We start from the raw sequence: 23,864 nt of genomic DNA, 5'->3' as shown, positions 1-23,864 counted from the left end.
ATAGTTCCGTTTTCAGAGTGGGTTAAGGCACAAATGCATGTTCTCACCGGAACTGGCTGAAAAAGCAGAAGACATAAATATAAGCAAATGACTGAAAGGTTTGCCTGATTAATGATTTTCTTCTGCTGCCTGGAGTTGGCAGTACTGTGCTGATTCACTGTTCGAATAATTTTCTACCTTATCAGTCAGTCCTGAAACTACATCAAGCACAGATCTGACGTTTTATCATCCTCGACCTGTTGACAACCAAGAGCGCACATATGCATGCCTAGAACATAAACCAGCCTAGAACTATCAATTTAGTTTTTTAAAGCTAGAACTGATGAGGCAAAATTCTTCTTTTACCTCTCCTTTTCTATTGCTTTAAAAAAAATTATTTGTTCAAGTTTCATAGCAACAGGGCAAATATGGGGAACTATGACCTTCCATAGCCTTTCCTTCAACAAACCCGCAGACTGTGACAGATCGGTCCCATTCCTTGAGGTGGTTCTCTTTCTATGACCTAAACAGTGATCGTGACTGCGTCTATGTAGTTTCACATGCCTTTCAAATCAGGCATTTGCACCAGGCAACACAGGCCATCATTGATTTTATTTTCAAGGCTAACTTCCTGATTCAGAGGGAGCAGTTGATACTTACTGTTCCTTAAACTTGCACTGCTGAAGAGTTTAAGTATTGAAGCTCATCTCAGATGGATTTAGTACTCAGCCCTACCCCCATCTTTCCGATTCAGCATTTGCCATGCTTCCTCACGCACTCACAGGCCCTCCTTCAGCATTAATGGGAACCAGTCAGTCACTTCTCTGCTTCACACCCCCTGCCAGGACACCCACTGCTGCAACCAGCATTGATCAGCAGCTGACTGCCCATCTGGAAGAAAGAGAAGTAATGGCATTGCTACATAAGTACTAGAATTGTTTGGGGGTCCCAAGTTTTGTTCCTACATTATAGGCTTAATGCTCTGTACATTACTGTCATGTATAGGTAGAGAGGGAAGTTAGGAGGGAGACAAGGAAATCCTTCAGTGGACGCTGGCGCTCTCCTCTAGGTACACACCTTGAGAGAGACTAGCTGGGATCCATACTTGATATCGTGGAATGGTTTGGGTTGGACGGGACCTTAAAGCTCATCCAGCTCCAACCCCCTGCCATTGGCAGGGACACCTTAAACTAGACCAGGTTGCCCTAAGCCGGAAGCCACACATCCCTTCCAACGAGCTCTCACCTCTCGTCTCTCTCCTGAGTGGTGTTCAGTGCGTGCTTCCCGCTTTTCCCCTCGGCTCTGCCTTCGGCTGCGGGCTCCGCCCCAAACCTTCGGTTTCGATTCCCGGTGCTGCCGGCGGGGCGGCAGCCGCGCAGATCCGCCCCGCCCCGCTTAGCTTCTTAGTTTTTTCTCCTCCGGACCCGTCGAGTTAGAGCGAAAGGGGAACGATGAGTGACCCGTCGGTGTGCAGCTTCCTCACCAAGACCCTGTGCGCGCACGGTGGGCGGCTGGCGCTGAGAGACCTGCAGCAGCACGTCGGTCTCTCGGCGCAGCAGCTGGAGGAGACGCTGTCGGCAGTGGGTCCCCAGCGGTTCCTGGTGCAGCGGGACGGCGACGGCGTGTGGGTGCTGGCCGTGTCGGCCGTGCGGGTCTGCGTCCGCAAGGAGTGCGGGGGCTGCGACCGGCTGCATCTCTGCAAGCTGCATCTCATGGGCAAGTGCAACCTGGGGTCCAGGTGAGAGCCCCCGGGGCAGGCAGCCCTCGCCAAGGGCGGGGCACGGGGGACCCTCCTCATATGCATCCGACCCCGGTGGGCTTCTCACGGAACCGGCCGCCGTCGAGACTGGCCCAGGGTCTTTTCCGGTCCCCGCCTCGGGTACAGCCTCGTACCGCGCGTTTCTCGCTGCTTCTTGTTGTGTCTCGCTGTTAAACCCGTTTGTATACTCTATATATTTTTACATTTGGTCACTTTCAAAGTGACTGCGGTGGGTTGTGATTTTCCTATTGGAAAATACTGGTATTTCCAGTATTACGACTTTTTGTTTGTTAAAGCCTCCTGCCTGTCACACCCACCGCTCAAACCCTTGAAGTGCTAGCTGGTTTTAAGCTATAAAGTTACCAACGTAAGTTGCTGCTCTGCTTACATCGTTGTCTGTGCGAGTCATCATTTGAGTTCCCTTGCACATTGATCCTGTATATATGGAGGACCCACAGGAAGAAGCGTAGGCCTGGCGGGCCAAGGGTTAAAAAAAAAGATAAATGAAACAAATAAAACAGGGCAGAAGTGCGACCCAGAAGCTTTTCAGTGACAGTCAATGGCAACAGTGAGCTCTGGTTAGAAGAGTTTAAGCCCTCCAGGCCTTGTGCTGTTGCAGTATTGTGTTGATAACCACCAGATTTTTCCTCTTTTGTCCCAGCAAACCAGCTCAGAGTGCACTGGGATCTGAGGAGCACGGAGGGGAAAGGCTATGTATGTCTCAGAGTGGTACTAGCAAAGGGTTAGGACGCTGAAACTTTCTTACCGTTTCTCACATCACTGGCAGTACAATAACCTTCGACGTGACCCGCTGGTAGAAATGCTTTCAAGTGCATGTAGGCACTTGTGCTGGGTGAGTTGAGGGGAACTAAAATGTGTAGTGAGGTGACACCCTTCATAATGATAAATGATTCTGTCCTCTCAAATAGCACCAAGTATTTAAAGTCACTTTTGTATGCATTAATGATTATTAAAACAAAGAGTATGGCCTTCATGGGGAGGGAGGTTGATTAAAATGAAATGCAGAAGTACTGCTAGAAGGACAACATGGATCAAGACGGAGAGTATTTTTAACAGGTAAGGTAAAATCTGCCCCTGCTTCCAGATCTTGCACCCTTTTTGTTTTTGAATCTCTTGAAATAAAAATGTCAGTGCAAATACGGGGGTCCTCTTACTTGGTGGGATTAGGATTTTAATCCCATTAAACCTGTTCTTAACTTGTGCCTGGCAAGTAACTTTTCACTGCTTTTTCTAAATGTATTATTAAACTCAGCTGATTAGTTATCACTGTCTTTGTGGACTGTTTCAACCTTTGACTTACAACTGTGTGCTCAAGTGATGCAGCTCACTGTGTAACTAGTGGAATCTGAAGTTCTCTGTGGAGGAATGCTGGTGATGGCTCTCACCTGAGCTACAGATAGCTCACTTACATTCATAGCCATTAATCAAGTGCCTACAGAATCTAATATTCTTAGGACCAAAGATGGCACACTTCTGCCCTTCAGGCTTTGCATTTATTATTATTTATTATATTATACTATACTATACTATAATATTATATTATTATTATGTATTATATGTATATATTTTTATTTATTAACTTACAATGCAATGAGTCCAACAGGTAGTGGTGATCAGGGGCGAACTGGCTACCCAAGGGTCTGTACAGAAGGGTTGGATCAGGCACAACATGACGTAAAAAAGCTTTTGTGAGAAGAGTTTCAGAAGGTAACTGGGAGGTTAAAATAATAAAGGAAACAGAGGCTTGGGTCTGATGCATTCACAGGTACTTTTAGTGGTTGAGTGTATCTAGCCTAAAGGCTGTATCAAATGCTTTTGAAGAGCAAGACATTAGGAAGCTGTATTTTACTGCACTGAATTAATGCATAGGTTGACTCTTTCTCCTCTTATTGATTGCATTATCTTTTCAAATAAATGCAAAAAGTCCTGCAATCTCTAATTCATACCCACTTCAGACATTTCTCTTGGGTTAGTAAATGCTACCAGCATCTTTGTTACTGTTGTTTAATTGCTTCTTTATCCGAAACTTTGGAGTTAATGAACTTCCTTTGGGTTTGTTGTTTGTGTTTGGGGGGGTTTGTTTGTTTAAATTCCCACCCAGCAGACATAACAAAGTGTGTTGTTTTCAGTTTCACTGTCTCTTTGTTTTGCACTCTCCGACTCTTGCATCTTTCTTTACATGCCAACCCTGAGACAACCTTTTTACTTCACAAACATAAGGGTATTTCAACTTCCTCTGTTGATGTATTCCTCTAAAATTAGCTTGCTTTCTAGCTGTTTGTGTCGTGTGACTTGACTTGCCTCTTACAGAGGGGAAAGAAAGCGTGGAGTAGGCAGACTCTGCTGCTAGCTTCCTTAAAAGTGGTCTGGCCACATCAGTGTTTAAAATGGGGATAGTAACACTACTGTATTTCACAGTTGTTATGCTGTTTGATCCATTCTCTACATAATTACAGACACCATCTGAATGTTCACAGCGGCTTTTGCCAAATTACCTTTCTCTCCATGGCTTTTCCCAGGTTGCATATTATCCGAGGTGGTTCTTTACATCAGCTTGACTGAAGAAGTAACCACTGATATTTCTGTGTGTTTTCCTGCAGATCTTGTAAGTACCCGCACGACATCATCAATGATGAGAACAAAAAAGTTCTAAAGTCCCATGAGTTGTCTAGCCTTGATGAGAATGAGCTGCGAGTCCTGCTTCTCCAAAATGACCCTTTCTTCCTCCCTGATGTGAGTTGTACTGATTTCTTAAGAGAAGCTTTTGTCCATTTGGAATGGGAGAGGGGCCGAGAGAATGTGGAGTTCTGATGTCAATTTCAAGCTATTATGCTATGTAACAGTAATGCCAAGATTAGTGTGAATGAAGTAGGAATGGGAATGGCTGGGTGTGAAAGCACTGGAAGAAACAACATAGAGCCGGGGTTGTGAAAGTGCCAAATACTTATAATGAAAAAAATAACAGCAATAAAAATGCTAAATGCTGAGGAATGTGTTGCTTATGTAAATACCAGAAAGGTCACACCTGGATAAAGCTGTGTCATCTGTGACTTGTCAGCAGATGACCTGCTGTCTGACAGTAGGAATTGGACAACAAGGCTATGGCCTGTTTTGTGTGCTACTCCTGTTATCCCAACAGGATAGCTATAAGGGTACTCCAAACAAGCAAGCAAAAAACATCAGCAGCTTCACCAGAGATTTACAGTGAGGTAAACAAGATGGAGGTGAAAGATCACAATAACTGTTTGTGCTTACAGGACAAAAGGCCTATGTGATGGAGACCAGGAAGCAAGGGCCCCTTCCCTTTTCCAGCCTATATAGGCCTGCACATTTTGGTGCTCGAGGGTATAGGGGAGTGAGAAAAATCTGTGAGAAAACAACCAAATGAGTGCAGTCAGTTTTGTCTGAAATCTCCCCCTTCTAAAGTGCACTGAATTTTTGTACACTGATTTTTTATAAGGCACTTTTTTTTTCTTTCTTTGTATGCAAGTAACTGGTTTTGATAAATTTGCCTAACAATCCATTGTGGTTCTGCATGCGTGCATAAGGGCAATGCTATCTTCAAGGTATGTGTTTCAGAGCCAAGAATATCCTGTTCTGGCTACAGCTGTTCCTGGTTAAGAAATTACCAGAGTACTTCCTGTTACCTTTGTTTCTTGGAGGTTATAATCTCAACAGACCTGTTGGCCTAATACTTCTGCTGCTTTCTTATTCCCTGCTGTGACAGTGTGGGGCTTTGATGAAATAGATCCTTTCTTGCTTTTTGGTAGTGTTTTAAAATATGTTGTGCTGGCAGGTTCAAGGAGCATGGTGGCGATGAGCAAGGAAGATTAACAAAATCTCTCTCTGCTCAGCTGCATCTAAAACTTGTGTTACTTGTTTAATTAGTCCTGGTAATGACCAGAGACTGGCAACCATCACTGACTGGTATTATTCTAAGCTCTTTTCTATAGCTCTGTTCAGACTTCACTGCTGTCAGGCATTGTTGATTACCTCTAATTGAGCACCTAAACTATTATGAAGTAAAACAGCAGAAGACAGTGATCATGCAGGCCATTCATAAACCTGAGAGCTGGGGAAAGGGGTGTGAAAGCCCATTTTGTTGTTTTGAAGTGCTGACTGTCTCTGTGTGTGTGCTGTGTTTGTGGGAGCTGGGTCTGTTTAGCTTGGAGAAGTGAAGGCTCAGGGGAATCTCATCTCATTAGTGTTTACAAACACCTTAAGGGGAGTGTGTAAAAAGCACAGAACTGATTTTTTTTCCTCAGTGGTGCCCAGAACCAGAGGTGATGGGCACAGACTGAAACACAGGAAAAAAATTCCCTTTTTTTTACTCGGAGGGTGACTGAGCACTGACACAGGTTTCCCAGAGAGGTTGTGGGGTTTCCCCACTGGGAGATACTCAAAATCCATCTGGACACAGTCCTGGGCCCTGCAGCAGCATCTCTGCTCAGGTACCTTGAGCACCTCCCCTTGTTCTTTCTTCTCACCTTGGTGTCTGCAGGAGTTGGTTTGTTTTTTAATAGAATAGCTGTAAACCACTCAGTTGTTACGTGATTGTCTTGTTTAGGAGTGCCGAGAATGCATGTTTGTTGGATTGGCTTTTCTTGGTGGGGGGAAAGAAAAAAAACAAAACCAAAAACCAAACCCCACTTATGCACAACTTCAAAAGTGGAAATGCATGAGTCAGCTGAAAATGCCTGCTCTTCCGTACAAGAAATCTGCCTAGATTAAAAAAGTCACAATGAAAACATGCCTTTCTGTTACTGTATTTCTGCTGTTAAAACTGCATGTCTACAGAAGAAAGAAAAAACTTACTGATTCTAATGTGATTCTAGTGGAATTACTGATTCCATTTCATACTTCGTCTGTCCTCCCCACTTCTAGATCTGCCAACTTTACAACAGAAAGGATAGTAACTGCAGCCAGCAAAATAACTGCAACAGGCTTCATATTTGTCGACACTTTCTCAAAGGGGAATGTAGATTTTTTTGGTGCAAGAGGTCCCATAACCTCTTGGATACCAATTCATTGGAAGTGTTGGAAACTGGAGGCATTGATGTGAAGATAGCTTCAAACATGCAGACTATATGTAATCACAAGCATATGGAGTTCAACAAGGAACTGAAGAAGGGGAAAAGTAAGTTTTAAGAAACATCATCCTCGACACACAAATTGGGATGTTACCAGCTAGCTCAGTTTCTGGTCCAGCAGTGCTGTTCATTCAGTCTTCTCGTGCAGGTCCCAGAAGCCATGTACCTGGTCAGAGACAACACCAGTCTGCAACAGGAACTGGAGGTAAAGATGAAGGTATGGATTGCTTCTAACCTTCAGTCCTGGGATCAGTGGGTCTCTTTGGGATCTGCTCTCATACAGCTCCCTGTGGTAGTTGGAGTACAGTTTCTGTGCTTTACTCTACCAGATGCTGAAAGCCATGATACTGGACAGCCTGTGCAGGAGTGTTGAGATACCTGCCCAAGCACTGTGCAGCACAATGTGGAGTAGTCTGGGATTGATCTCTGTACTCTTAACACTCTGTTTCCTGGGAAGGAGACAGAGTTGTGACTGTGTGAGAGAGATCTTTCCTTGCCTTCTGTGCCCAGGGAATGGATATAGCTTTGCCAGTTGAGCAGTAGTCTTGATCTACCTTCCAGTGAGGGAACAAGAACTCCTATGTCTCCTGTCCTCCTGAGCAGAAGGGCCTTGTCCTTAAAACCTGTCAGAGTCCAGTACTCTGAACAATTTTTTTTTTGATGTTCTGTGCATGGAGGGTGTGATGACTAATATCAAATTTACTTACTTGAAGATAGGTGCCATTACACGGGTGGTGTGAGCTACCCCAGCGGGCAGCTGGGCACCACACAGCCACATGCTCACTTCCCCTTCACCACTGGTGGATCAGGGGAAGAGGAAAAAAAGAAAGCAACAACAAGAAAACCTGAGCGTCAAGAAGAGGGGAAAGTGAAGGGTAAGTGGAAGAAGTAAGAAAACAAAGGGAAACAAGTGCTGCAAAGGCAATCGCCACCTCCCACAGATAGGCTGATACCCAGCCAGTTCCCAAGCAAAAGATAGCTAACCCTTCTAAAACACCCTTTTTTCCCTTTGATTGCTGAGCGTAGTGTTATATGGAATATTTCTTTGTTTAGTTTAGGTCTTCCCAGGTGTGTGCCCTCCTAACCTACTGTGCACCCCACAGTCTATTCACTGTGAGAAACGGAGAAAGCCTTGATGCTGTGCAAAAACTGCTCAACAGAAGCTAGAGCATCTGTGTGTTATCAGCATTGTTGTGGTTGAAAATCTAAAGCACAGCATCATATGAGCTGCTATGAGAAAGATTAACTATATCCTAGCGTGGCCCAGTACAATGAGATTTCTAATGCAGCAGAGTAATGCAAAATACACTGAAAACAAGATACAAATGTGAAGTTACACTTGCCAAAACGTAGCAATTGCAATACACATTTAGTCAATACCAATGTGATTCCCATGCTGGTCTGTATAATATGCTCACTGTCATGATGCTGAATGTTCCCGGTCCCTAGGAACAAATATGTAGGCTGAAGCCAGCTCAAGGCTGTTGCTCTCTTTGAAGTTCTTTTATTAGTTGCTTAGCCCCACATGTTGGGCTCAGCTCTGTGTTCACTCCCCCCATGCTGGTCTGGCTAATTAAGGGAGAAACATTTATATTGCCAGTTGATTCACTCAGCTGTTGTAGCCCTTTATCTACAGTAAAGGCCACCCTTTGGTCCCCTTTGTGTTGAGAAAAAGTCAGCTTCTTTGCAGTAGCCATGGTCAGTCATACCCTGCGTAACTCTGAACTTCATGACGTTTCCCTTGCCCATTTCTGCTGAGGCTTCTTCCACTGTAGGGGTTTACTGGTGAGTCACAAAGCCCTAACTCAGGTGGTAGGGCTTCATGTATGTGGGATAGTTGGATCCTGAAAGCACTTGACCTGGATATTGCAGTCAACTCCTTGTTATTTCTGGGATGAAATACCAAATGCAGTGTCTTTGTCTTAGGCATCTTGGTCTATATTTTGATAGGGCAAATAAGGATTGATGTGTTCTTTTCTGTAGATAAAGGTGATTCCTCTGCTAAAGGTCCAAAGGGCAACAAAGAAGATAACTGTGATCAGATATGTGTGTTCTATGTCTGGAAGTACTGCAAGCATAAAGGTAAGCTTTGTAAAAAGTAATGTTATCTTTGGAGAGCAGGGTCTACAGAGGCACTCCCCACTCATATGGCAATAACGGTGCCATATGGACTGGCAGTTTTGCCTTTGCATTTACTTTGTTTCCAAGTCAATAATAAGCATTGTTAGAATTACAGACATAATCAGAGGGAAGTCAGGTGGGTACTCTAAACCTTTTCTCCTCTAGGCAATCCATCTATGGCCTATTTCAGCCCTCTTGATGGGGGCAGGCTTTGTGTGTGTTTCTGTGTCAAACACTCTTCAGATGTTAAATATTACACTTTCTGTAACTATTAAATCAACTTAAGAGCTCTTCTTACGTTGTCATCGTTGACAGCAGGTAATAGGTCATCCTGTACTCCTGCAGTATCTTATGTACATCAGATAATAATGATACTCTTCCCTCTTAAGTCCTTTTTAAAGTGATCTGAGGTGTTAAAATGTTTTAAGAAAACAGTAGTTCTACCAGCTAAGCTAAAAGTAAATCTAGTCCATTGTCTGTCTGGCAGTGGCCAATATCAGAGGTCTGGGGAAAATTGCAAGTATAACAACTGTATTTGGGGGCTGTCCCTGAACAGTTGCTTAACCCCCAGGTTAGGCTCTTCCTTGGTTATGAGGAGGTACCATGAGATTTTCTTTAACTGAGCTTGTCCAGTCTCTTTCTAAAGGACTACTCCTTTTCTGACCACCTGATCTTGGTAAAAGAGGTGCTTAAATAGATCAGACTGTGTTTGCTTTCACTTAGGATATGCACAGTAAGTTGGCTGATAATGGGTCTGAGATGTCTCTGTGCATTTAGCATTTCCATAGTGTGTGTGTGTTCTGGTAAAGGTGCCACTCTCCTGTCAGAAGCTCCTTTTCTGAGATGTAGATGAGTAAGTTACTTTAGGGCTTGACAATACCTTTTCTTAATCATTACTTTGAAGAGAGACAGAACTTTAAAAAAATAAGTTATTTCTTTTATGGGTATTTTATGGATAATAGAAATGAAATCTGGCCAAGAGAGACCAAGTGTGGTTTTTGTCTACAGTATGCCAACAAACAGCACTCCAGCTCTGTTAACAAAAATGAAGGAAGAAAGAAGTGAATGACACTCTTGTCTTCATAATTAGGGCTAATTTCCATATGTTCTGTGGTCAGAGACATCAGGGGTCATGAATACTGAAAATCCTTTTGGCTCTGTCTGTGCAGCTGCTACTCCAGCCTTGTGTCAGATTTCTCAGAATCTGCGTGTTTAGGATGAGGCTTGAGGCTGAAGTTTATCAACCTTTGGACCTGCATAATGGTGTACCTGTGTGCTGGCTGTGGAGGTCAGGCTCAAAGCAGCTATATTGTGACCACCAAATAGCTAAACTCAAGTAACGGTTGGAGGTTATGGTGCTTTGCTGTGCCACATTTGTCTCAAAAGTGGTAAATAAGAGGTTTGGTCCATAACTGGATGTGGAGCACATCAGCTTTTCCCAGCATGGAGGCTTGCAGGGCAGCCTCTGCCTGTATCCAGCCACATGCACAGGGGTGTTAAGCAGATCTGAGCTCAAACATGCAGACATACATGCATTGAAAACAGATGATTTAAAAAGTCCCAGAAGTCTTCCTCTTCCTGTGTGAATGGTATATAGCACAGCTGCATGCAACTGTCTTGCATGCAAGACAGTTAAGAATTGCTGCTTCCTATGTTCTAAGAAGCAGAGCAACAGCTCCAAGAGTGCCTGGCAGTCTCGTTAGTGGGTTAGCATGCTACCTGTTCAGGGGTGAGTGTAGGGTGTCTTTTGGGGGATGTTCTGCGGAGCATTGCAGTCCTTTATGCTGCCTCATTCGTTGGGTTTGGCCTGAAAAAAAAAGTATGCAGGTTTTGATAACCACCCCATATGTTCTAAAGGAAAGAGAGAACCAAATATATTGAATGCTTATGTGATGTGTAGACTAGAGTTTTTACAGCTGAGAAATGTGGTGGTGTGACCCATGGACACACATTTCCTATCTGTGGCACTGCTCTCCCAGCTGCCATTGTTGAGTCTCAGCAAAGGGAAGGTTGTGGTTTCTTTGGAATATATTTAGCAGTATGAGAGCTTATGTTGCTTTTTCTTTTTTTTTTCCTATCGTTCAAATTCTATTTTCAGCATTCTGTCTTTATTGCTCATACCAAAGTCCAGGAGATAAAGCCAAGAGTGTAAAAAAGAAAAAAAAGCTTGTTCCTTCCCTCCCCACCCTGCCTTGTCTCACTGTTAGGATTGCAGCACTCTTGACTGTGTCTGATCTCATTACAGATAAATGCAAATTTGTTCATTACCACTTGCCCTATCGATGGCAGGTATATAATGGGGTGACCTGGAATGACCTCGCCATGATGGAGGAAGTTGAAAAGGCCTATTGTGACCCACAGACTAGCAGGTATAGTGATGCTGCACTGATTGCTAGAGTACTGTAGTTGAGCCCTGGAGGATGACCATTTTGTTTTCTTCCTAAAGGTGTTTGACATCCATAACTTTTGTTTACTGAGATGCTCAAGATCTGCAAGATATACAAATGAGCATTCTTCTCCTTAAAAAGAAAAGTAAAAGTGATTGCATGGAACTATCACCCCATTTTTGTCTTCTAAACGTAACAAAACTCTTGCATTTAAAACTCGAAGGTAAAAAGAAGTGGATGGAATTCAGTGCTTAAAATATTAGTGTTTCAGATAATGAATCATACTTTATAATAATTTAAGTTGTGCCTTTTAACAGCAGTTCAGAGATGGTCCTTCTCTATGGCTATTCCTTTCCCAATACAGCCAGTATCCATAATAATTTAATAGTATCTATAATATGCCTAGAGGAATTTATTAAATGGCCCTTTGCGTAAGCAGCCAATCTTGTTTGTTTTTTTTTTTTTAAGAGAGTGCATTTTTCCTTTAACTCCTTGCTGAAAGCCCCCGTGTGAGCCACATGGATTTGTAGGGGACCCCAAGTTTGGCCTCAGTAAAATGGTATAGACATTTTGACCTGTGCCTCTTCTGACAGCAGATGATTTAGATTTGCATCTCAATTAGGCTGTGGATGGTACAAATCACAAGCAAGATTCCCAACAGGAGGCTGCTTTCAAAGTCTTTTTGCCCGAGAGTTAATTTTTCAAGCCTCCCAAGAGTAAGAGCCCAGGTGGCTCCAGTGATGAATGCCTCGCAGCTGGGACTGCATCCTCTGTAGCCACATTAAGAACAAAGCTGGTACGCTGCAGGTGTTTACTGGCAGATTCAGGCAGGTACTTACCAACTTCCATTTTTGCACTGAGAAAAACTAAATGTGATACTTATTTCAGAAGTACTGTTTGCCACATTGTATGTGTAGCCCCAGACTGTCTGTGAAGCTGGCAGTGCAGCATGTGGCTAGTGGTTGAGTTGGCATTCGGTGTCTCACAGGCCATAGTTCACTTCTGAAGCTTGGAAACAGTTTCCAGAGCTGCCACACAGCTTGTGAGAAATATTCGTATTTCAGGCCTATTAAGTTCAGGCAGTCACGTTATATTAAAGAAAATTCCACCATGTTAAATTGGGGATTAAAGGATAATATATATACTGTTAACTACAAAACACCTGATCTTGTCCTTACAGTATAGCGGGTAAGAACATTGATTTCCAGACAATGACCTGCTGCTCTTCTCCACTTCGACGCCTTTCTACACCATCATCAGTTACAAAACCCACATTTGTATTGACCACGCAGTGGCTTTGGTATTGGAAGAATGACAAAGGCCAGTGGATTGAATATGGAGAACAGGTGACTCCACACCCTGTGCAAGGAATCTATGATTCTATGAATCACTTCTGAAGAAGTGTGTGGAGCCTCTTTCCCCTCTTCCCTTTTACTCAGCAGGATTAGTTAAGTAAATACTTATGCTTGAATGTTACAGTGTCAAGGCAGTAAAGCTACAGATATTCGTAACAGATGTGATGAAATGATGATAGGCTGTGGGGAGGGAACGTGCCTTATCTCCTTACAGTGAGGTTCAGTATGAACTTTTTGCATGTTGTACATTGTTTTTGTACTTTAGAGAATTATACTTGCATTGTGGTTTAACCCTGGTGTCATGGAGCAGATTTAGGGTCTGCTGACTATGCCAGTTTGTTGCGGGGGAGATTTTAGACTTAATGTAGATTCCTTTTCATCCTACTCTTTGTGTCTTTTCTCCCTCTACCCAAACTAGTCATCCAGGGCTTAGTCCTGACTATGTTTGCTCATTACTCTTCTTTCTCTTTTTTTCTCATTTTTTTCCCCACAAAGGGAGAAGGGGATAGTGCGAGCTCACCATCTTCTGCTGTTATTGAGAATTTGTATCTAGGAGATCCAGATGGCACCGTGTTTTTCCAGGCTGGCTTGTATAAGTACGAGCTCAATTTTAAAGGTACTCATTTTAAAGATTCTTGTTTACAACTATGAAGTGCTTTACAAAGGTCAACTTGCAAGCTATCCCAGCTTTTAGAAGCCATTATTTGTTTTACTAACACTACCAGATTTACTCACTGAAATTGGAAGTGAGCTAGCGATGGCCCAGAGGAAATTCCTTATAAAAGTAACCTTCCCCCTTATTCCTTGACACACTCCAGACTCACACTGGACCAGAAATAAAAAAGATTCTTAGCCTTCACATAAAGGCATAGTAAACCTTAAGTAAATTAAGTTAATCTTGTGGATGGTAAAAATGAAAAATAAGCATCTTTCCCTGCCACTGGCAAAACATTTAAAGAGCATGAATGACTTAAGGGAGCAAGCAAGACAGACGCATCTTAAATAAGAGTTACAGGAAGAACAGGAAGCTTACACAGTGTTTATGCCACCATTCTTCAGCAGATAGAATGGACAATGAATATACACTTTTCATTAATGAATAATTGTCATTAATTAATGACCCCATCTTGTAGGCTTATTTGTGACTTTTTCCTTGCCTTTTCTCCTCAAGAAATGACCCAGACAAACACCTCTTCTAAAACTCGAAGATGGGTCTGCAGGCGACCAAAGTTTGTGTCTTCTGAAGATGTGCAGAAGATAAAGAAAGGGTAAGTGTTGCACTTTAAGTTGTTGGGTCTTCATATTTCAGAAGTAATTATAAGGCAAAATGGCTTCCAGTGTTGGCAGTAATTGTGCAAAGAGCAGAGCTGTTGGTGGAAGGAAACGTATCCATTTGGCTTAGCAGAAGCTGTATCACAAATTGCCAGCTTGGTGCATCACCTGTTTTTTGGGGTACATGTTACTCCAGGTACCATGTCTGCAGAACTGGTGATGGACAGTTTTTCATTAAAAAAAAAACAAATGAAAGAGGACTGTGACAATTGAATGGCAGCATGCAAAGCCCAACTCACAGACTGAGGCTGTTTCCCAGGGGTTTTGCGGCTTATTTTGTGTATTTGTAAATGTAGGAATTGGCCAAAGGGGATGCTGCCATTTCAGATGCTTGGAGCGTTACTGAAATTACTAACACCTCATTTTCTGTCTGTTTGCCACCAGCCAGAAGGATTCTTCTATTCCCAGTCAGTCCTGTCCTGTCCACTGGGATCAGTCTGCACTGCCTGACTTCGGATACAAGGTATCTTCTTCCCCCCACTTCCCTCCTTATTCTTTCCCTTTTGTAATTCTGATTGAAAGGCACGGAGGAGGATGCTTAACTGAAGCAATTGTAACTGGGCAGATGCAAAAAAGGGACAGGAGTGATTTCTTGGGTTGGTGTGGCAAAGAACTAGGTGATCTCCCAAGAGCATGAAAAAAGGTGCCAAATTGCCATGAACTTCAGAATTTAGGCATTTACCTACACATAAAACCAAAACTCATCAAATTCAGTACAAAAAGATTTCCTGTTAAAAAGGAAAAAATGATGACTTGGTGGGCCAGTTAAAGAAGGGGCTTCTATGAAGTGTGTTCCTTCACTAGAAGCTGGGCTGAGACCAAACTCTTCCTGTGTAGGACATTAAAAACCCATCCAATAATAATACCATAATGGCTGTTGATGGATAAAGTTTGGATTGGAGATACAGGAAAGGAAATCTCTGTGTGCTCTTTCAAGTCACCCAGTACTGTTGTGTACATCACAGATCTGAGCACAGGCCATGGCCTCAAGGAACGGCGGCAGCAGAGTTACAGTCAATAGTAAAAAAACTGTTTGCAGTGATCTCTTCAACAAACCAAACCCCTGTCAGCCCAAGGTCTAGGTTCCTCTTTGATCTACCAGGAACAAAAATGTTCAGGTGTTTTTAAACGTTAGTAATTCTTTGTTTTAGCAATTTTTTTTTTTAAATTGCTAGGTCTAATGCATTAAGAAGCAGTCCTGGAAGAGCAACACAGACTGTGGAAGTACTAGAATGCTAGAAAAAAAAAAAAGTATTTTCAGTGTTACACTTGGCCTTCCTTATAGTGCTTTTGCCCCAGGTTAGAGGACAGCACATAATGTGGAGCATAAGGTTTTCCTTGTTGACTGTGTCAGAGCCTTTTATGATGGTGACCAAGTTGTATTGGCACAAATACTGTGATGGCGAGGGACAGGACAGAAGTAATAACCGTATTTCTGAACTGGGAGATCTTTCTGTCTAGGTTCAGTTGATGGAGACCTCCATTGCTATTGTCACTCTTTGCGTTTTATTTTCCCTAGTGTAGTTACATTGACAGTGGCATGAGAACCAGAAATATCTTGTCTCTTGGCTTCTCTGGCCTCATTTCTGTTACTCTGCTTTGTGCTGAATATTTCATTTTACTCTGAGTACCCTCTTTTGTGTTGGATTATGCCTTAGTGTAACACCTGTATCTGGCCATGTGAATGCAGCAAATTCATCTAAACCCAGTCCCAATGCAACATCGGCAGGTAAAACTGAAGTTGGCTGCTGTGTACATCTGCTCACTTCAAATAGCTGGTTTTCACAATCAGCAAAACTGTGAAATTTCACAAAAAATTCAGAATTGTGAAAGTGTCAGTGCCCGGCACCCACCAAATGAACTAAGGAGTTTGTGTGGAAATATGGTAGCCAGGCCTTTTGAAGACTTGGGCCTGTGATATTTTGAGCTCTGTCACAGTAATAAAGGATATAGCTAAGCAGCAAACCCTTTGGCTTAGCAGCAACTTCACTGATTGACATAAGCTTAAATTTTTCCGAAGAATGCCAGGAAGACAGGTAGCTCAGTTCCTTATAGGTCCCTGAGTTGTTATGTGCTTGGCTGCTTCCCTTATCTACTCCGCAAACTTCAGTCTGAATTTTAATTGAGCCCTTTTGTTGGGGTGTTTCTGGAGTCACTGAGGTGAGTGTGAGACACTTTGGAATGCGATGTACAGGTCCATGGTATCACTAGAAGTACTTGTAGGGAAGTGTGTGGTGGAGAGTTCATCTTGCTCCCCCGAGCTCCGTTTGCTTGCTGAGTTGGTGCTTAAGAAAACATCTCTTAACACGTAAACTGAGTACCTTTCACAGGAAAGGAAACATTAATTCTGTACCTAAAAAGTGACAAAGCCCACAGTACCTGTTGGCACTTCAGGTGAAAGCCTGGGCTAGATTAAATCTTTCTGTAGGACCCTATGCTTGTTTTTTTGCTTTTTTTTTTTTTTTTTTAGTAGGTAATATTGGGACTGGCTGGGATTCTACTTGCATGTGATGACTATCGTATGACCTGACAATTACTAACTGATGCATTCTTCAGACGTTGACAAATAATCCTGGCAAAATTTGCTGCACTGGAAGTGATGCCTTTTAAAAAGGAACAGCTATGAGACAGGGAGAAAGTCATCTTTGCTTAACAAAAGCAGTTGTGTTTTGGTAACGTTGCTTATTTTTTGAGTGTTACAGTGTCTTAATCTGTAAGTCCTTTAGAATCATAGTTCTGTAGAAAGTAATGTATGAAATGCCCAATGGAACTTGGGAACACTAAGTAGCAAGTTGGTGTGAATTTCTTCTTTGTGTAACAAAGTGGGATTAGTAGTTGATAATTCTTTTCTGTATTTGTCTCTGAAAGATTTGATATTGTCTTGGAACTTCATGATGGGTATTAAAATGCATCTTTAATGTACAGCAGAGAAATACTTGTGATGAATGTGTGGGTTTGTATCAGAGGATCAGTCTTTGGCTGCTATATTGAGGAATCCTGACACGTGTCCCAAAGATTGCTGTACTGTAACAGGAATGAGAGCTGATGCAATGTGAAGAGTCTGTCTGTGTACTTTACAGATAGCAGTTCTAGTTGGGTTGTTGTTGCTAGTACAACCTGTGCTGCTTCCAAAACCCAAGTTAACCAGAGATCAAGGTTTGAGATCAGAGATTACTGTTTTTGTAGTCACACCCTAACAGAAATTACTGTCAGGGCAGGGATTCATCCACTGCCTCAGAAACGCCACTCCTTAACAGAGGGTTAGCAAATGCTTATGCTCTCTAGGTTTTTCCATTTTAGTTATGAAGATGAAAAGAGCTAAAAAAGTTAATGTTGTTAAGAAGTACTCAGTATCTGAAGGGGTCCTACAAGGATGCTGGAGAGGGACACTTCATCAGCTACTGGAGCTCTAGGACAAAGGGTAATGAGTTCAAACTGAAACAAGGGAAATTCAGGTTAGGGAAAAGGAAGAAGCTCTTTACTGTGAGGGTGGTGAGGCACTGGAATGGGTTGCCCAGGGAAGTTGTGAATGCTCCATCCCTGGCAGTATTCAAGGCCAGGCTGGACAGAGCCTTGGACAAAATGGTCTAGTGTGAGGTGTCCCTGCCCATGGAAGGGGGGGTGGAACTAGATGATCTTAAGGTCCTTTCCAACCCAAACCATTCTGTTATTCTATGATAGGTATCAACCTGCAAGAGTAATGTGTTGTTACCCTTTATTAGCAGGAGAAGCATCCTTGGGGAAATATGGACAATCCCACAGAGTTTTCATGTGAAAGATAACTGGCTTGGTTCCTTGAAGGCCATCATATGATAAAATAATTTAAGTACTTTTCTTACAGGATTAGGCTTTGTATCACATAGCTGACTCTGTTTTACCCAGAAAGGTTACAGTTCCTCAGTAAAAGATGCAGCATAGCAAAAGTGTAATTGTAGTTTAAAGAAGAATTGTTTATGTAGGAATGAAAGATTTAGTACTGAAATATAGTGACATAATTTTCATCTTCTTAGGTGACAGTGAGCAACTTGAGCTGTGGTGTAACGAGCTTGCAGATAATAAATACATATCCATCCAGGTTGTTCTATGTATTATGTTTTAAAAAAGCTTTGGAAAATACTCTTGTATTAAGATATGAGAAATTCCATTCAACCTTGTAAAAACTTTTTAATAAATTCAAAGAAATTATTCTTCCTTGTGTAGCTGACTTTATTTTTAATCCTCAGAAGACTTTTCTGTAAGGCCTTTTCATCAGCAAGTCCTCGGTGCACAGTCTGTACATGGTGTCCAGAAAAACACCTCTTTATTTATATGCAGTTGTGAAATATAAGTCTGATTTTATCTCCTGTTTAAACTCAGCTTTTTAAAACATGAAGGTTTTGCCTGATGTTGGTTAAGATGTTGGTTCCATTAAAGCAGTTTTTGTGCTTTAAACACAACCTTGATGTATGGGATGCCACCTTGAGTCCCAGCTTGCTTAGGCAGCGGTGAAGTGCAAAGTACTGCCAGGTGACATCAGTCTACCAGCATTATGCGTTTTCAGTCAAGCTTATGGAAGAGAAGTGTTTATTCTACAAGATTAAAGATACAAATTACTTCATAGAAAAAGTGGAAATTTTATGTGTGACACAAGAAAGCAGAAGAGATCCAATCATATTTTAATTATGTTTTGCATTAGCTCTTGTTTGGGAAAAATGTGCATTTCCTGGTGGATTTTTAAACACAAGAAATATGGATAAATAGACTTTGTTTCCTTTAGGAAAGGAGATCTATTTGCTTAAACAGGTGTTTAGTGGAACCTTATCAGAATCCTGATTGTTCTCTTATGTTTAGAAATGGTGCTTTTTTTCTTAAGTCTGTATTTAAATGCAACTTTCCAAGTTTTAACTTTGGCAAGTTAAGGAGCTGTGATCCTGGGAGGTTGTATGTATTTGTTTCACCTTTAATAGCTGAAGCTTCATTAAATATCTGGTTACAAATGACACTGTTATCTAACACCTTCTGTTCTTAAACAGCTTTGTATATAAAACTAAGATTATCTGCCATAATCAGTCAAGTTTTCTTTCTGAAATTTCTGCTTCACTGAGATCTAAAGTTGTGTCAACCCTTACTTAGAGGTGATAAACATTTAACTGACCCTTTCAGCATCCTTCTTGAAGAGAAGCGAGGTGTCCTTGCAATGCAGGAGTGACACACTGATTTACACATTAAGTACCTGTTCTAATTAGCACAAAGTCATGATCTAAAGCATTATGTTAACCTTCATAAGTATAGTTGGGGACCCTCTTCTGAAAGTGTACCTTCTGTAATTAGGCTTCTGCGTGTTATGAGCTAACTGAAGCCTCATGTCTTCTTTTGCTTTGGTTTATGTTTTATAGGCAGTGGAGATCAGTGATACAACTGCTGAATACAACCAAATAAAGCAGCTGTTTCATCAGACTATGAAGAAATACAGCATCCTTAAAATAAAGAGGATTCAGAATCCATCCCTCTGGAAAGTGTTTCAGTGGTGAGTATTTCTTTCCTCATCCTTATTGAGGCTGGGGGGGGGGGTTTGTCCTGATGTCCTGTATCTGCTTCCTAGGACAGAAAAGACATTACCACCTGTACTTTAACGTGACTGATATTTCCATCTTCGGAGCAGTTCAGGAGTAAAATTTTGTGTCAATGGCCTTCCAGAGAACACCATGCTTCTGGGAGAAGGTTCTCTTTGCATGTCTCTTTGGAAGGTGGGGGGACAAATACAGACACAAAGACATGAATGATGAAGAATTTGGGATGAGGATGCCCACAGTAATGCAGCACAGTGCATTGTCTCAGGGATTGAACAGTGACTGCCTGCTGCACACATGTTCTGTCCGTTACAAATATTCTTGCATTAGAGAAAGTGAGCAAGGCTACAAGGTGCTTGGGGCTTTTGTTCCAGTCATATGTAGCGAAGGCCTTCTCAAGAGTACCTTTGCTGAATGAAGTCAGTATTTGTTGAGAAAGAATCCTTGTGCTTTAACTTAATGATCCCTGAGATCAGAGCTCCTTTCTGATTTGCAGCAGAATACCAAGACAGATGATAATACATTTCAGCTGATGCTGGTGACAATACATGACCATGTTCAGGTTAATTTGGTAACAGATTAAGCTGCTGCATAGAAACGATGTCTAGTTTAAAACAAAGGCACAGATACTTAACACAAGTATTCAAGGACTGTATGGAATGGCAATGGAGAAGGAAAATACTGCTCAGGTAAGTACTTTCACCTGCAACATGACTGAATAATTTCATAAAACCTTTTCGTGTAGTGAAACTTAAGGCACTTCAAAACATGTAGTAGCGCATACTGTTTATCCTTCTATAATGAGATACTTAAGCTAACCAGACAGAGTTTAACAAGTTCTCAATGAACAAATTTCAATCCATTGCTCTTTTCATTTATGCAGTTTACCAGTTAGAAGGATTCTCCCCTCTCCCTAGCTCTGTTTATTGTGTAGCTGATCACTTCCTGAAGATTATTGTTGTCTTGTCCTTCCACAGCTTCTGAAGACCTGTAGGATGTCTGGGTGCTGTGAAATATTTTTGCCTTCCATTGTGATTCCTCTTTTGATATGTGTCATAGCTCAGTCTGACTCTGGCCTAAATGAGTAAAATCTCAAGGAGGCTCAGTTTCTCTCCTGGCTTTGTCTCCTCAGCCACACTGATCTCACAGAGGAGCAAGAGCTCAGGGTGTATGGAGTAAAGAATAAGCTGCCTCTAGCTCCTAGTTACTGCTGGGGCACGGAGGGTCTGTGGGTACCTCTGCAGAGTGTTCTGGGTGGGACGGGATGAGACAAAAAAGCAGAACTAGTAGGACCCTACAGAGGAGCAAAAGGTTGGTACAGCAGTGCAGGGGACAGTAGTAGTGTCAGTACTTCCTTAAATTCACTAAAGGAAGCCAGGATTATCTAGAACTGCTGGGCAGTGGTACCAGTATATTGCTCATCTTGTATTTGTTCATCATACTGCTCGTCTGTCTCATCTTCCAAACTGAGAGAGGAGAAAACAGAAAATCATAGAATGGTTTGGATTGGAAAGGACCTCAAGATCCTCTAATTCCAACCCCCTTGCCATGGGCAGGGACACCTTACACTAGACCATGCATCCCTGGCGGTGTTCAAGGCCAGGTTGGACAGAGCTTTGGGTGTCATGATTTAGTGTGAGGTGTCCCTGCCCATGGCAGGGGGCTTGGAACTGGGTTATCTTAAGGTCCTTTCCACCCGAACTATTCTATGATGATTCTATGTTGCCCAAGGCTCTGTCCAACCTGACCTTGAACACTGCCAGGGATGCAGCATTTACCACTTCCATGGGCAACCTGCTCCAGTGCCTCAGCACTCTCAGTAAAGAACTTCTTCCTTTTATCTAACCTGATATATCCCCTGTTTAAGTTTTAACCTGTTACCCCTTGTCCTGTCACTACAGTCCCTAATGAAGGGTCCCAGCATCCCTATAGGCCCCCTTCAGATACTGGAAGGCTGCTATGAAGTCTCCACGCAGCCTTCTCTGCTCCAGGCTGAACAGCCCCAGATTTCACAGCCTGTCTTCATACGGGAGGTGCTCCAGTCCCCTGATCATCCTCATGGCCTCCTCTGGACTTGTTCCAACAGTTCCATGTCCTTTTTATGTTCAGGACACCAGAACTGTACACAGTACTCCAAGTGAGGTCTTGCAAGAGCAGGATAGAGGGGGCAGAATCACCTCCTTCAACCTGCTGGTCACGCTTCTTTTGATTCAGCCCAATATATCTCATTTAGCTGACACCTACATGTACATTATACACTTGTTTTTAAAAATTACTTTCTCCCTTCTATTCTATGGCTCACTTGCTCTCCTCTGTATTTTTCTGTTAGGCAAAAGGAACAGATGAAAAGGGAAAACGGAGGGAAGGAAGTAAAAGAAAAGCTCCTTTTCCATGGAACCAAGACCTCCTTTGTGGAATCCATCTGTAGTCACAATTTTGACTGGAGAATCTGTGGAAGCAATGGAACTGTCTATGGGAAGGGTACGTAGGAAATGATTCTGTGTGTTAGATGTCTGCTTACACTCCCCTGATACTACAGCAATCAAAGTTTTGAGCTATAGAGGGTGGAAAAAAAAGGAGTAGGTGATTTTTATGATCTTCCTTCCCTCTGGGGAGGACAAGGATTTGCTTTGAGCAGGGTTAAGGCTTTTCATAAGGTGTTAAGAGTCTAGGGATTTGGAAAAGCCTCTGCTGCTGTAAGGTGGGATCTTCTGAAGGCTCAAGTTCATAATTTGAACTTGCAAGAGTTCAAAGTGACACAAGTGCCATGACACTTGTAACACTTTGTGACACAAGTAAAGGAAGATGTGTGTGGTTAGAAGAAATGAATAGCCACAAGGTCTTCAGTTAACTTGCTATGTACGCATCTCTGGCTGGTGTGCCTGCCACGTGTGTGCCTCAGCATGCCCGCTTCTAACAGAGCATTAGGTAGTTCCTATTAACTCAGACAGGAATTTGTGGATGCTTTGTGCTATTGAGCACATGAAGTGCCATGAAGGCTGCTAGACTTCACAGCAGGGAGCAATAAGGGCATGCATTCCCTCAGTAGGATTGTGAAGGTCATCGTGTTTTCTTATCTATTCCTCACTGTAACACACACACCTGTAGTGGTTTCGTTTTTAAAATACGAACTCCTGTAATAGCAAATTCCAAGTGAAAATCATGTGCAGAAATCTCTTCTCTTGTAAAAATTTCTATGGGATTATGTGAACTGAGTAAGAAGAGACCTGAAGGTTGGGTTGAATACCGCCTGAAAAACAAGGGGATGCTCAGTTTTCATTGTGCCTTTATACGTTTTTCTTATAACCACATTTTCGTATTATTTTCTAGGAAGTTACTTTGCTAGAGACGCTTCCTATTCCCACTCATACTGTGAGCTCACGGTGAAAAAAAAAATCATGTTTGTGGCTCGTGTGTTGGTTGGAGATTACGTTAACGGCAATTCAGCCTATGTGCGCCCCCCGACAAAGTCTGTTGATGGGCTCCGGTTTTATGACAGTTGTGTGGACAACCAGACAAATCCCTCCATTTTTGTTGTCTTTGAAAAATACCAGATTTATCCAGAGTTTACAATAGAGTACACAGAGGAAGAAAAAAAATGTATTGTGTCTTAAGGGGATCAGAGCTATTTGTATCCCTTGTCGTATTTTCTGTACTGCAAGTGTTCCTATACTTGGCAATACTTCTTTTTCTTGGCATACTTCTTTTTACTAGAATCCTTTGGAATGCTAATCCAAGAAATTTCTGTATTGAGGAGGACTAGCAAAGCAGATGTTACAGTTGAGACATTGCCTTGTCTTCTCCTTTTCCTCTCTTGTATCAAGTGTAGACATTTGGGTAACTGTAGCAGAAGAATCAGAATTGTGGGACAGGAAATTGTTTTCACTTCTGTGGGCAAATAATTGTAAATGTATTTTCTTAGAAATATAGAGTATTTCTCTTTGCCAATAATTCAGTTCAGAGAAGAATTAACGGTACAGCTCTTTGTAAGCAAGATGCCAGGTTTCTAGTAATCAAAGATTCTTTCCATTGCAGAATACGATTGTTCTTGGTCCTCTCGTCTATTGCAATTCTAAACAAGTCAATCTACCTTAGAATGACTTGACTTAGTTTTCAAAGTACCACTTGTTAATGCGGATACAAGTTTCAAGTTTAAAATGGCAAGACAAAAACATCAAAAGCTTATTTTAAATCTGTATCATAAATTCTCAAGTTTCATCTGTACAATGGCAGCTACTGTTTGGATCAGAAAATGGTTGGCTCAGATTCTC

The 23,864-nt window shown here is 42.2% G+C and overlaps 1 protein-coding gene across 1 annotated transcript; it reads left to right on the top strand.

Moving 5' to 3' along the window:
- The first annotated feature begins 1,304 nt into the window (after positions 1–1,304).
- On the top strand, positions 1,305–23,267 carry LOC133281189 (zinc finger CCCH-type antiviral protein 1-like). Its single transcript, XM_061476457.1, has 14 exons — positions 1,305–1,717; positions 4,360–4,492; positions 6,644–6,896; positions 6,998–7,066; positions 7,563–7,724; positions 8,833–8,931; positions 11,216–11,339; positions 12,538–12,703; positions 13,208–13,328; positions 13,884–13,980; positions 14,429–14,507; positions 19,420–19,550; positions 21,923–22,074; positions 22,924–23,267. The coding sequence occupies exons 1-14, from the start codon at positions 1,431–1,433 to the stop codon at positions 23,205–23,207; spliced, it is 2,157 nt and encodes a 718-aa protein (XP_061332441.1). The 5' UTR covers positions 1,305–1,430; the 3' UTR covers positions 23,208–23,267.
- The last annotated feature ends 597 nt before the right edge of the window (positions 23,268–23,864 follow it).

This window comes from Pezoporus flaviventris, unplaced genomic scaffold (genome assembly GCF_033815535.1).
Source record: "Pezoporus flaviventris isolate CSIRO_AGI_PZ_B2104156 unplaced genomic scaffold, CSIRO_AGI_Pfla_v1 ptg000096l, whole genome shotgun sequence".
Taxonomy (NCBI): domain Eukaryota; kingdom Metazoa; phylum Chordata; class Aves; order Psittaciformes; family Psittacidae; genus Pezoporus; species Pezoporus flaviventris.
The sequence above is the reverse complement of the archived record's forward strand: the minus strand, read 5'-3'. Positions and strand labels throughout refer to the sequence as shown.

What these genes read in the sequence shown, in the direction of transcription:
- LOC133281189 (XM_061476457.1), top strand. Translation starts at nt 1,431, where the DNA reads ATGAGTGACCCGTCGGTGTGCAGCTTCCTCACCAAGACCCTGTGCGCG. An exon ending in AACTGGAGGTAAAGATGAAG is followed by an intron (nt 7,067 to 7,562) that starts GTATGGATTGCT and finishes ACTTACTTGAAG; the next exon opens with ATAGGTGCCATTACACGGGT. An exon ending in GAAGTACTGCAAGCATAAAG is followed by an intron (nt 8,932 to 11,215) that starts GTAAGCTTTGTA and finishes ATCTCATTACAG; the next exon opens with ATAAATGCAAATTTGTTCAT.